This window comes from Zophobas morio, unplaced genomic scaffold (assembly GCF_036711695.1).
Source record: "Zophobas morio isolate AGI-343-1 ecotype UQ-CSIRO unplaced genomic scaffold, CSIRO_AGI_Zmor_V1 ptg000004l, whole genome shotgun sequence".
Taxonomy (NCBI): Eukaryota; Metazoa; Arthropoda; class Insecta; order Coleoptera; family Tenebrionidae; genus Zophobas; species Zophobas morio.
Window position 1 is genome coordinate 9497848 of NW_026972109.1, and position 11658 is coordinate 9509505.

The 11658-nt window shown below is 35.4% G+C and overlaps 2 protein-coding genes across 2 annotated transcripts; one reads left to right on the top strand and one right to left on the bottom strand.

The window, feature by feature from the left end:
* Positions 1-147: 147 nt before the first annotated feature.
* On the top strand, positions 148-1837 carry LOC135140762 (uncharacterized). The gene is made up of 2 exons (XM_064071440.1): positions 148-841; positions 900-1837. The coding sequence occupies exons 1-2, from the start codon at positions 267-269 to the stop codon at positions 1720-1722; spliced, it is 1398 nt and encodes a 465-aa protein (XP_063927510.1). The 5' UTR covers positions 148-266; the 3' UTR covers positions 1723-1837.
* Positions 1838-2510: 673 nt separating this feature from the next.
* On the bottom strand, positions 2511-5047 carry Snky (sneaky). The gene is made up of 3 exons (XM_064071433.1): positions 3433-5047; positions 3090-3384; positions 2511-3040 (listed from the first exon to the last, which is right to left on the bottom strand). Exons 1-3 carry the CDS (start codon positions 4952-4954, stop codon positions 2719-2721), a joined length of 2139 nt encoding a protein of 712 aa, XP_063927503.1. The 5' UTR covers positions 4955-5047; the 3' UTR covers positions 2511-2718.
* Between the last annotated feature and the right edge of the window lie 6611 nt (positions 5048-11658).

The following is an 11658-nucleotide window of genomic DNA, read 5'->3' on the forward strand; positions in this document are numbered from 1 at the left end:
TTTCGATAAGAAGAGGTCTCGTCTAAAAACGAGTGCATATTCATTGAACCTGTCGGTTTTCCCCGATGAATACAGGTTTTTCCGTGCGGTCTGTTGTGCCCCCCACTTATTCCCATTCAACAAAAATCGAAAAAGCCTGTTTGCGTCGCATCAGTGTATATTAGTTGAGCGACCCGATCACCTTGCGACTGTAAACAAAAAAAGGTCGCGCTTTCGCAAGTGATTAAGTGACTTAAGTAACCTCTGTGCCTTTACGGATTAGAACAATGAAGTTGCGCATGTACCATGTGATTGCGGCCGTGTTCGTTGTGCATACCTATGCACGGGAAGAGGTACCGCCCCTCCCTGCCCCCAATCCAGATAGTGTTAACAATTTCCGAGTGGCCTTGCAAGCCGTCTTCGGTGTTGGAGTGCGACTACAAGCGTTCCTCTTGGAAGACAAGAAGAACGAGAATTTCTTGGTCAGTCCAATTAGTGCCGCCGTCATCGTTGGACAATTGATTCTAGGCGCCGAAGGGGAGTTCCGGAAACAATTAATCGATTTGTTGGCCTTGCCCAACATCCACACCTACGAGAATGACGTTCTCACGTACCACAACCAGAAGAAGAACATGACGTTCGTTTTACCGTACTCCACTCTACATATACAGTTATCGAACTTACTTAAGGCTTTGGAGAGCGGGCCGGATGCAGGCAAACACTTCATACTCAAAGAAAAGAGCGCACTGTTCCTTGACCACAAAATTACCTTGAACGAAACCTTCTCCAGAGGTCTAAAACGACTGTACGAAGCCCGCATACACCCCGTAGATTTCGCGTCCGACCCCACAGGAACCCAAAAGTACGTACGCTATTCCAAAAACGGTACCCCAATCTTACCAACAATCTTTCTTTTTCAGAAAAGTCAACGAATGGGTCGTCAAAAACACGAACGGACTTATCAAAACCATCCTCGCGGCACCCCCACGTCCTACAACCACTTCGATTTTCGCCAACGCCATCTACTTCAAAGCGGAATGGCAGGTGCCCTTCAGCGACACGTTAAACCGAAAAGGGCACTTCCAGGTTAGCCCCACTGAAGCGGTACCAGTTACTTACATGATCAACCAATTCGACCAAATTCTGTATAGTGAGCACGCCAATTTCCGAATTACCGCGTTACCGTACACCAACGAAGAATTGGGCATGTATTTAATTTTACCCAAGAACGACAACCCTTACAAGTACGACATGAAAGGGTTCATCCAGCAACTGACATTCAAGGACGTTCTACATACCGTCAACAACGCCAGAAGACGCGACGTCGTCGTCAAAATCCCCAAAATGAGTTTATCCACGAGTTTCAGTATTCTGGATCAGCTGAAGAAATACCGCGTCTTCAAAGAAGAAGATGTTAAGGTTAACTCGACGGGTGTTCTTGATGTCCTTGAACAACGAGTGGATGCTTTTGCTAATTTCACGACAGATGAAATTAATCAAACTAATATTTATCTGAGACATGCCGCTATTGGTCAGCCGCTTCGTATTAATGATATTGTTCAACAAGTTGTGATAACTATCAATGAGAAGGGTACGGAAGCAGCGGCTGTTTCTGCAGCTACTATTGATTACATGGGTGGTGCCAAGAACTTTATTATCGATAGACCGTTTGTATTCTTCATCAGGCACGAAGCAACAGGTGCTTCGTTGTTTTGGGGGACCGTCGTCAACCCCACTGCTTAAGACTGATTTTTTTTTGAAAATGTGAAGACACTGCCGGTGGGAGCAATCGCAGCACTTTTCTTTCCTGTATTTATTTATTTTAATAGACTTATTAATAAAGTTGGATTTGAAGTTACCTCAAAAATGACCGACCCGATGAAGACAGCAATAGCGAAAAATCAGACAGGTTATTTGTAGTTTTTACGCCACAAATTTGTCAGCTGTTTTGAAATTGTATTAAACTTAGGGACGCACGATTTTTTACACTTTTTAGATTTTTTTTTTAGTGAAATCTCCTGCTAGACAGAACTGCACTGTGTAGTCGTATAAGGAATATTCACCTCTGTACTAAAAAATGAGGAGTAGCTGAACAAAGACATACTTATTTGTGATACAAATAGGATTAAAACATGTAATTTTGTAACAATACTGCCTTTTTGCTCGTCGTCTGAATGTCATAATGACATTCATTTTCCAGCTTGTTACAAAAAATTACATTATAAATGTTTTTATTACGAATTACAAAACAATGTTACAACACGAAGCGTCTTGTTATTTATATACTCTAACGATAAACAACATTGTATCGCTTATTGGTTTTGTTTTTATGTTTTAAAGCGTCGAAAAATCATTACATTGTTGGTAATTTCAAGTTTTTCCCGAGTTGTTTTTTGGTAGCAAGAGAAGAAACGAAAATATTTCTCTTGTGTTAAATAAAATTGTTCCTCATTTTTATTTTAGACCTCTCATTTGGAACCACCTTTCAACGTAATATTAATAACAATAATAATAATAATACTTTTAATCGTGAAAGATTCATAAAAGCAAAGAAATTGATAACAATTTTTCAATATTCGTGTATTATTCGTCGTTCTTCATATCGTACCGACAGTTTCAGTACCCGTCGCAAAAACTCTTAACCTTGCTGAAGAACTCGACATACATCTTTATCCACCTCTTCAACTTTTTGTCGTCCAGACGGTTTGTGTCGCTCAACATCCCAGCTGTCGTTCGGTCTCAGTCATCATCTTCACCCGACGAATCCACCCCGCTACTCGTATCCGAATCCAGCGTGGCACACGCCAAACAGGTCCTTCCCGAATCCTCCCAGCACTCCTGACAATAAGCAAAATGGCACATCTCGTTCCTGCATTCCTCGAACTTCGATCTGCACAACGGCTCTATCTCTTGGCAAATCAGACATTTACGTCTAGCCCCTGGGAATATGTGCAAGCAGCGGAAAGCACGAGGGAATCGAATTTTTAAAATCATAAACACGTTCAGACTCTCCTGCAATCGCCGTTGTCTGACCAGTTTCTGTATTTTTTTCTTCATGAACCTACATTCATTTTTTTGTTAAGAAATCGGTTTTAATTGTGCCGGCTTACCTGTAGTAACCTATGCGCCGTCTCAATGTTTCATTGTAGATGTGCAGGATCCGGCGTTTCTCACGTTTTTTGTAGAAGAAAGCGCAAATTATGCGTCGGAGACGTTGACTGTACATGTTTACGAGAATGAGGATCCAGATTACGAAATAAGTACCATAGATTTTGTAGATGTAGTAATTGGAGAGGAGTGACGGATGAGGGAGGCATTTTTCGTTGCTGCGTTCAATGTGGATGCGTTTTTTGATGTTGAAACCTTTGATGACGGAACGGAGAAGGTTTGCGATCAAACCTGTACCTAAATTGATGATAAAGTCAAGTAGTACTAAAATCAGAAAAGTGGTACCTTTGACTTCGAGTTTCATGTCGTGGCGACCAGTTTGGACATAGTCGATGCGAGCATGGCGCCTAACTAAGTCCAAACCTTCGTAGAACAGTCGATCTAAAAGGATAAAAGTTGTCGCAGTAATCAGTTCTAGTAGAAGATGTATTGTTTGCCACATCAACTGTCCTCTCTCATTTTTCAAAGGCATCGTAGAACACGGATCTACTAACTTCTTCATTTCGATCTTTTTCAACGGTAGCAGGGTGTGTTTGCCTTGTCGTTTTCTTCTAGCGTCGATTTTGCGAAAATACGTAGTCACATAGACGTTGTCAAATTGAATTTCGCGTAAGTACCGATCTAGATAGTTTTGTGCATTGAGAATAATCCTCAAGAAAACGAAAGCGAGAAGTCTTTTCAAAATCACCAACATCTTCCGCAAAATACTTCTCTTTACGTTGACCGCGTGCAGAATAGCCTTTGCCGTATCCCGACTATCTCTAAGGTCTATCAGTTGTTTGATTTTCCCGAGTTTATACTGCAGATGCACGTTTTTAAAATTCTGTGAAAACTGTCCCCTTGATTGTTTTAAATACTCGTAGCCTTCGCCAAAACCTGGGTCTATGTCTTTGGAAGGGTCACACCTACTGGCTCCACCCAAAGCTTGCGCTATGTTACAAATGAAGTCCAATTTCATAGGCCAACAGAGTAACCAGGCAGCCGCCCAAGTCACTGCATCGTAACACTTATTGTACGCTTTTTCAAACATAGCCCTACACTTTGTGGCAGCCCTTGTAAACTGATCTTCACATCGCATCTCGACCTTCTTTAAATACATCTTCTCGAATCGTTCCGCTTCTGCCTTTTCACCCTTACTGTCATACTTAGCACTAATTTCCTTACTCCTGGACGTATCTCCAAGTTTCGAATCCAAATAGTCGTTTTCTTCTTTCAGTTTCCTCATTTCTGTGTCATCTTCGATTTCGCCTACAACAGGCGCTGATACGTCTCGTATCGACCTCATCGTATCCTTCACCTCATTAACATCAGTCTTCATACCAAACAGAGCATCCGAAAACGGTTTGAACATCAACTCAAACCGTGTCTTAGTTAGGTTGAACGTTAAAGAAGTAGTACAAGCGAAAACTCGCACCACTTCTCTTCCATTATTCGTGATGTTTTCCACAGGTCCGGACAGAATGAAAGCCAAAACGAAGGTTTTGATGACCCCTCGACCCACTTTTCCGCCGAAACTGGGCAATGCGAGTAACGTGATGCATCTAATCTGTGCGGAAAAAGCATTGCCCAAACCTAGTAGCAAACACATCGCCATCCCCATAAGAATCGCCGCTCCTTCCGTGAAGTTCAAGTCCACAAGAATCAAAAAGTAGAGCCCAATCCCTAGCAAAACACCAAACAAGAAACTGAAGATTTTCTTCAAGCAGTTGTGTCGGTTGGTCGAAAACACCACATTGTAAAGAAGAAGCGAAGATCGTTTTAACTTTTTCTTGAACAAGTTGCACGAACACAGCTTCATCGCTGTCATTCAACGTCAGACTGACATATATTCGTCTGAAGGATCCGTGGATCCTATGATGCTGTTACAAGCCGAGATTTCTTCACTACTGGCTTCGCTAGTACTAGCCCGGCTTCTGTACTCGTTCAACATCGCCAGCATTTCGTTCTGACGGACGTTGTTTTCGATTAACTGAATTTCTGACGGGGAATTCAGGTCGGGTACTGACACGTACTTGTGGAGAAGATTGGGTAGGACTTCGCCGTTTACGCTTTCTTTGGTTTTCAGAGCTATGACTGACTCTTGTGCGGCGCCTTCGCTCTTGGGGAGGGTTTTGTCTGTGTAGCGGGAAATTCTGATTTTGGTTAGAATGTGTTCGCTGTGTCGTTTGAAGTTAGTGCTTTTTTTAACAGTTTGGATGGTTTTGGGCGAGGCGGATAGGACTGTGCTTGCTACGTATTCTTCTTCTTGGTGTTCGTCGGTACGGTGGTCTTTGTGGATTCGGAAAACTTGGTGGGACGACACTCGGGAGGTGGTAGCGGATTCGGTTTTGTAGATGTTGGTGGTTTTTCTGGATCTGGCGAGGATTTTTGTGGGATTGTCCATCGTCAGTACAGGAGGGAGGGTTTAGAGTGTGTCGTCCATTGGGATGATTTTTCACTGAGAATTTTGACAGTGACAGATGGGTTGACGTGGTTAGGAGAGAGGGGGGATATTTCTGTCTTTGCGTAAAATTACGTTTGGTGCTTCTGTCAATAAAAGTATGTATAGATTGAATTTTTTAATTAAATAATTTGTAGCTTCTAGAATATGAAAAAGTAGGTCTTCTTCGTCTGTTTTAATTTAAGGATATCGGATCACCAAAAATATTTGGTGATGTTATTTCAAAATTTTGCTAAGTAAATCTTATTTAAAATATGCAAATTTTTTAAGACTATGGTAAACCGCCAATCAAAATTCACCAGTTTATCATTAAATAAATCTGGTTTAAAATTTGTAATATGGCGTGCTCATTTATTTGCGGTTTAGTAATGTATCAATCAATATTACTTAGAATTGTTTATACAGGTGTCTCAAAAAAAAATCATAAATGAAACAGTTTATTATATTGATTAAATAAAAAACTGTTTACTTAATTTCCCCGAAGTTCTGTATTATGCACTGTACTATTGTTATTGTTACCATGAAAAAATCGATGACGTCACACAGCATACTCAATGATTCTTTAGGAACGAAGGAAGTGAATAATTTTAGACCAATTTTTCAGCAATGTCGTGCTTACGCCTTAACGTATGAACACTCACATGACATGCAATAATAAGCACTATTATGCACAAGTATGTACAGGACCCCATTATAAACAGAGGTCAGATTATATGCAAAATACACACACGAAACCGTGATAAATATCTGCATATTTCGAGAAACATTAGATGCATAATGCAATATATTTTGGGGAGTTCCGACGATAATATTGAAATTTCGACGAAAACCGCATTGGAATTTCCGTTTTAACACAAATCCTATAATGGGGTTATTCTCCCATGACGTCCGTAATGGTAGTTTATGTGATTTCTTAAAATTTTAGTGTCTAAGTGAGATTTTACGATCTATTTTAAGAAATAACTCTCAGTTAACTGTTCCCAGACTGTCGTTAATTTTGAATGAAAAATCTTTATTGTTTTTTTTTTTTGAACAGAAAGAAATTTGTTTTGCCGAAAATTAAGGTTCCAAATTCTTGTAAAACGAATATAATGTGATACATGTCACAACGGGTAGATTATTATTAATACATTAGTTGTAGAGATGCTCTTTCGCTACGAAACATCGCTTACCACATGAATTGCATACAAGATTTTTTTTTATTCTCCTGAGCGTAAGCTAAAGATCCCGAAACTCAACTCAAACTCAGTGTCGCGTTTCCTTCCGCCTGTCTCTCTGTGCTGATAAACTTTGAACCACTGGATTGCTTGTTGTCATATTTTATATGTAAATATGATATGAATATCATGTAGATGTGTTATTTAAATTTTATAAAATGAGATACTCCTGCACTTGTGGTTTATGAATCCGATGTTGAGTTTTTATTCTCGACATTCAGACTTTTGGAAAAAAAAAATCAAAACTGTATAACAACATTTTACAATTTAACTTTGAAACTGCCATTCCGAATACTGTGAAAGGGAACTTTTTAAGGTTACTGGAAGCATGGTAAATCGTTAATCAAATTTTGTCGAATAAACGTTCAAATTTATGAATGTTTACACTAGACATCCAGGTTTTTTTTTTGGAAAAAAACGAGTGTTCTTAATTAATTAATTAGTCCTCTCTGTTGAGAAGACAAAATCCATCAAATTTCATTTTCTTTTAACACAAATGCCATCGCTGGTGCTTGTTATCTGAAAGTGCTAATATTCGAATTTTTTCGATGTATAAATTTACCTAAACAGTCGAAGTTAAGCATATACTGAGAAATTGAGAATACATTTGCCCCGTTGAATATCTGCTTTAAAAAACAGACAAAGACGAAAGTTGTGCGGTTCTTTGCAGACTATTCTATAAAATAATTTTTAACTATACAGGGTGTTTAAGGCGTAACATACAACTTATTTTTTTTTAATTCAAAACCATATATATTTTAAGATATTTTTCATTAGTCTCTTCGTAGGGTTTATAACTATTTTTGAAATTCCAATGCGACGTTGCCATGTTATTTCAATTTTCTTGAAATTTTTAGCAATGGAAGAATTCACAAAAAATGCAATAGGGCTATTTTTAAAATCTGTATTACAATATTTTGGAGAAAAATAAAAAAGGTACGCGCTTTGTTATGATAGCAATTAAATAATTTTTTAATGTACAGAGTGTTTATAAAAAATTATAAAGCAATTTTCAAATATTCATATTTCCGTTTTTTCAAATACAACACCTTGTATTTTATTAGTGTATCTTATTCTATTTTTCCTTCATCTAATACAAAATTCTTACAAAAAATAAAAAATCGAAGCAACTGTCAACTTTAAATTTAGAAAATATTTGACAGAAAAGAAAAAGAACAAAAAATAGAATAAGATGTAGTAAAAAAATATAGGAAGCTCTATTAAAAAAAACTGAAATATCAATATTTGTCAATTGTAAAAGTTAAAAAAAAACACTCTGTATATGAAAATTTAATTTCGTTTATACTACAACAAATTGTGTATCTTTATCTTTCCACAAAATATCGTACCACAGGTTTTAAAAATAGTATAATAGTGCGATTTTTTTTGTCCATTGTTAAAAAATTTCATGAAAATTTGTAGCGTCGAAATTTCAAAAATAAACTGTTGCTATAAAGCCTAAGAAGAGGTCAATCAAAATATGTAAAAATATGTATGGTTTTTCATTAAAAAAAAAAAACAAGTGCGTCACATCTTAAAAACTTTTCCCTAGAGTCTTTTATAGGTAAGCAGTAGCCCCCCCCCCCGCCCACCCACTCCTTCTTCATTCTGGTGACTACTCTTAATACTATTAATTATTGACCATATTAATGTCTTATTAGAATCTTCGCCAAATCTATTAAACTGTTGGTGAGAAAACAGATAAATGTTTTATTTATTTTATTTATTATTCATCATTAGAAGGTGTCCCCATAATTAAACAGTGCACACAGAGGGAAGGACTCAAATCTTGTCTATGTAGTGTACGCAAAATTGATGTCGTTTAATACGTAGGCTACTCATAATGCAACTATTCGATTTTTCATAAATCAGTGTTTCGAATTTTCCGTTCCCCGTTTTTTAATTTTTCCTTTCTCCATCATTTTGATTTGCAATTTTTTGAGTTTCCAGATTAATTTTTCGATTTTTTTAGTTTCTCGTTACTTCATCTTTGAGACTTGCAATTTCTAGATTCCACGATTTTTTTATTTTTGAATTTTTGCTTCAATTTTTCGCGTTGCAATTTTTTTGAAATTTCAAATTTCAAATTTTGCTTTTTCAATTTTTAGATTTTTCAATTTTAGATTTTTAATTTTTCGTTTCCGTAATTTTTTGATTTGCAATTTTTTGAGTTTCCAGTTTAAGTTTGTTAATTTTTAAGTTTTGCACTTTTGAATTTTTCGATTTTTCAATATTTTGTTGCATCACCTTTTAGATTGGTTCTTTCTATTATTGTTTTTAGATTTCTCAATTTTTCGATATTTTATTTTTTCGTTTTTTCAGTTGTTGGATTCCCAATTTTTTGATTTTTTTATTTTGGATGTTTTCATTTTTCGAAGAGACACATCGAAAATACGAAAAAAAATCATGCTTTACAATTTTTTAAAATTTCAGTTTGAATAAACTTTTCTTTTTGTCCAAAATTTAAAAATGCATAAACGAGAACTTGATTATTTAAAAGCTAAAATTTGAAAAGACTGAAAATTAAAAACTAGAAAAACTGCAAACCCGGAAACTAAAAAAAATCGAAACATCCAAGAAACGAAAAACTGCAGATCGAAAAACTGAAGGAACGAAAATTTGCAAGATCGAAAATCTAAAAATTCGAAAAATTAAACAAACAAAAATTCACAAATGGAAAATTTCAAAATGGAAATATTAAAAATCGGGAAACTGGAAAATCCAAAAATTGAATAAGCGATCTAGAAATTGACAAATCGAACCATCTGTAAAATCGAAAAATTGTAAATCAAAAAATGGAAAAAGTCAAATGTTGATAAATCAAAATTTTGAAAAACTTAAAATCGGAAACTCAAAAATACTCAGTCAAGACAATATAAATAAACGCGGTGAAAGCAATTAAAAATTAATTGGTTAAGAAAAATTTAAATATAAAAATTGAAAAATCTAAAAACTGTAAAATCGTGAAAAATTCAGTTTTAATAAATTTGTTTTTTTTTTTAATAAATTAAAAATTACAATCTGGGAAAATGAAACATTAAAAAATTGAGAACTTGAAAAATTTAAAAGTTAAATTAAAAAATTTTGGTCTTCAATTTCTTTTTCTATTTCTGATAATTAATGAGATATAAAGGAACGCGCGCTTAGTGACTTACTCTGTATATTGGTTTTTACTTTATAAAGGTTATCAAAACCAAAAATCCCAAAATCAAATTTTTAAAATTTTCAAAGAAACTGGATTTGAACTGTGCTTCAAAAGCGAAGGAAATTCTATCGAAATAACCTTCGACCAATTTTGAATTTTAAGTATTCACAACATTTTACGTTGTTTTTCATATAAAACTTTAAGAAGTTTAAATATTGCTTACATTTTCTGTATGTATGAATCCGTGAAAATTTAGCCTTCAAATAAACTTAGCCGACAATTTCTAGGTGCATTTTATCAATTTTTACTTCCGGAACGTAAATTAGGGAAACATTGCAATAGGAATAATAGGATCCACCCGGCGAACGGCTAATTTCATGTTTTCTCAACATTCCATGACGCCCCAAGTATGAACAGTAGGTTTCCCGTTTCCGTTCGTTTGTTGTCTGTCGTCTGCTAGTTAAATTTTATAAAATAACATAGATCGATACCTGTAGTTGATGAATCCGCCTTGAATTTTGCTTTTAGATTTTAGACATCCAGATTTTTGGACAAAAGTCAAAATTATCTTTTAAATACGAATGCATTAAGAGTAGTATACTTTTTTACCGTAGTGTACCAGTTCACACATATGTTTGTTTTAACTTATAACAGTTATCAATATTATCACAAAAAAATCGCAAAATTAAATTTTATAATTTATCTAAGAAACTCGATTTGTTTAATTGTACTTCAGAGGCGAAGAAAGTTCTATCTAAATCACTTTAGACAATTTTTTTATTACTCACAAAATGTCTATTTCAATTTTCTGTAGCAAATAAATCAAAATTTGTCAATACATTTCAGTATTCTACGGTTAAGAAAATAGATGTAATATTTTTGTATAATTAACTTGATAACAACTTTTCCGTTTATTGCAGAATATTTTTGTTCCCTTTATTCGCACATTTTTACTTTCCGAACGTAAGTTAAGGAAGTATAGTAATCGAATTCATCGGACGGTTTGCCGGTTGCATGTTTTCTCGACGTTTCACGACCCCTAGAATACGTAAAAAGTATGTCTCGTCTCCGTCTGTCTGTCTGTCTGGCGTCTGTGTCGATTTTTATTATACACGTAATTTCCGAAATTACTGTACCAATTGTTGCCAAATTTTGTATGTATATTACATATTGTGGTTAAACGCTAAACAAAATTTGGTTAATCATCCCCACCGTCATCTCAAAGAATTATATTTTAAAATGATCTAAATACTATACAACAATATACTCCTGTACTGTGGTGTACTCATCTGGTTTGAGTTTTTCCCTAAATGTCCAAATGTTCACAAAAAAAATAACGCATTATAATAATATAACAGTCTATCACTAACGTAGGATATAGCGTCCAGGGAACTGGCGGTCGCACGTTCAATGCCAAACTTGGACGTTTCTTTTTTTTTTTCTCTCGCAAACGAGTCACCCCACCTTTTCGAAAATGTGAAAGTACAGACATCTTTATTTATTAAGAATTATAATAATAATATTCAGAACATTCTGTGCGCTTGTGTCTTAATTAATATTTTAGTCCTCTGTTTTCAGGCGACAAACTCATACAAATCAAATGAATTTCTAGGTGACATTCTTCCGTTGTATAAACATAAACACTTAAGGTTAAAACTTGTTATTATTACTGAGAGACCATTTTTCCCGTTAGTTATCTGCTTTAAATA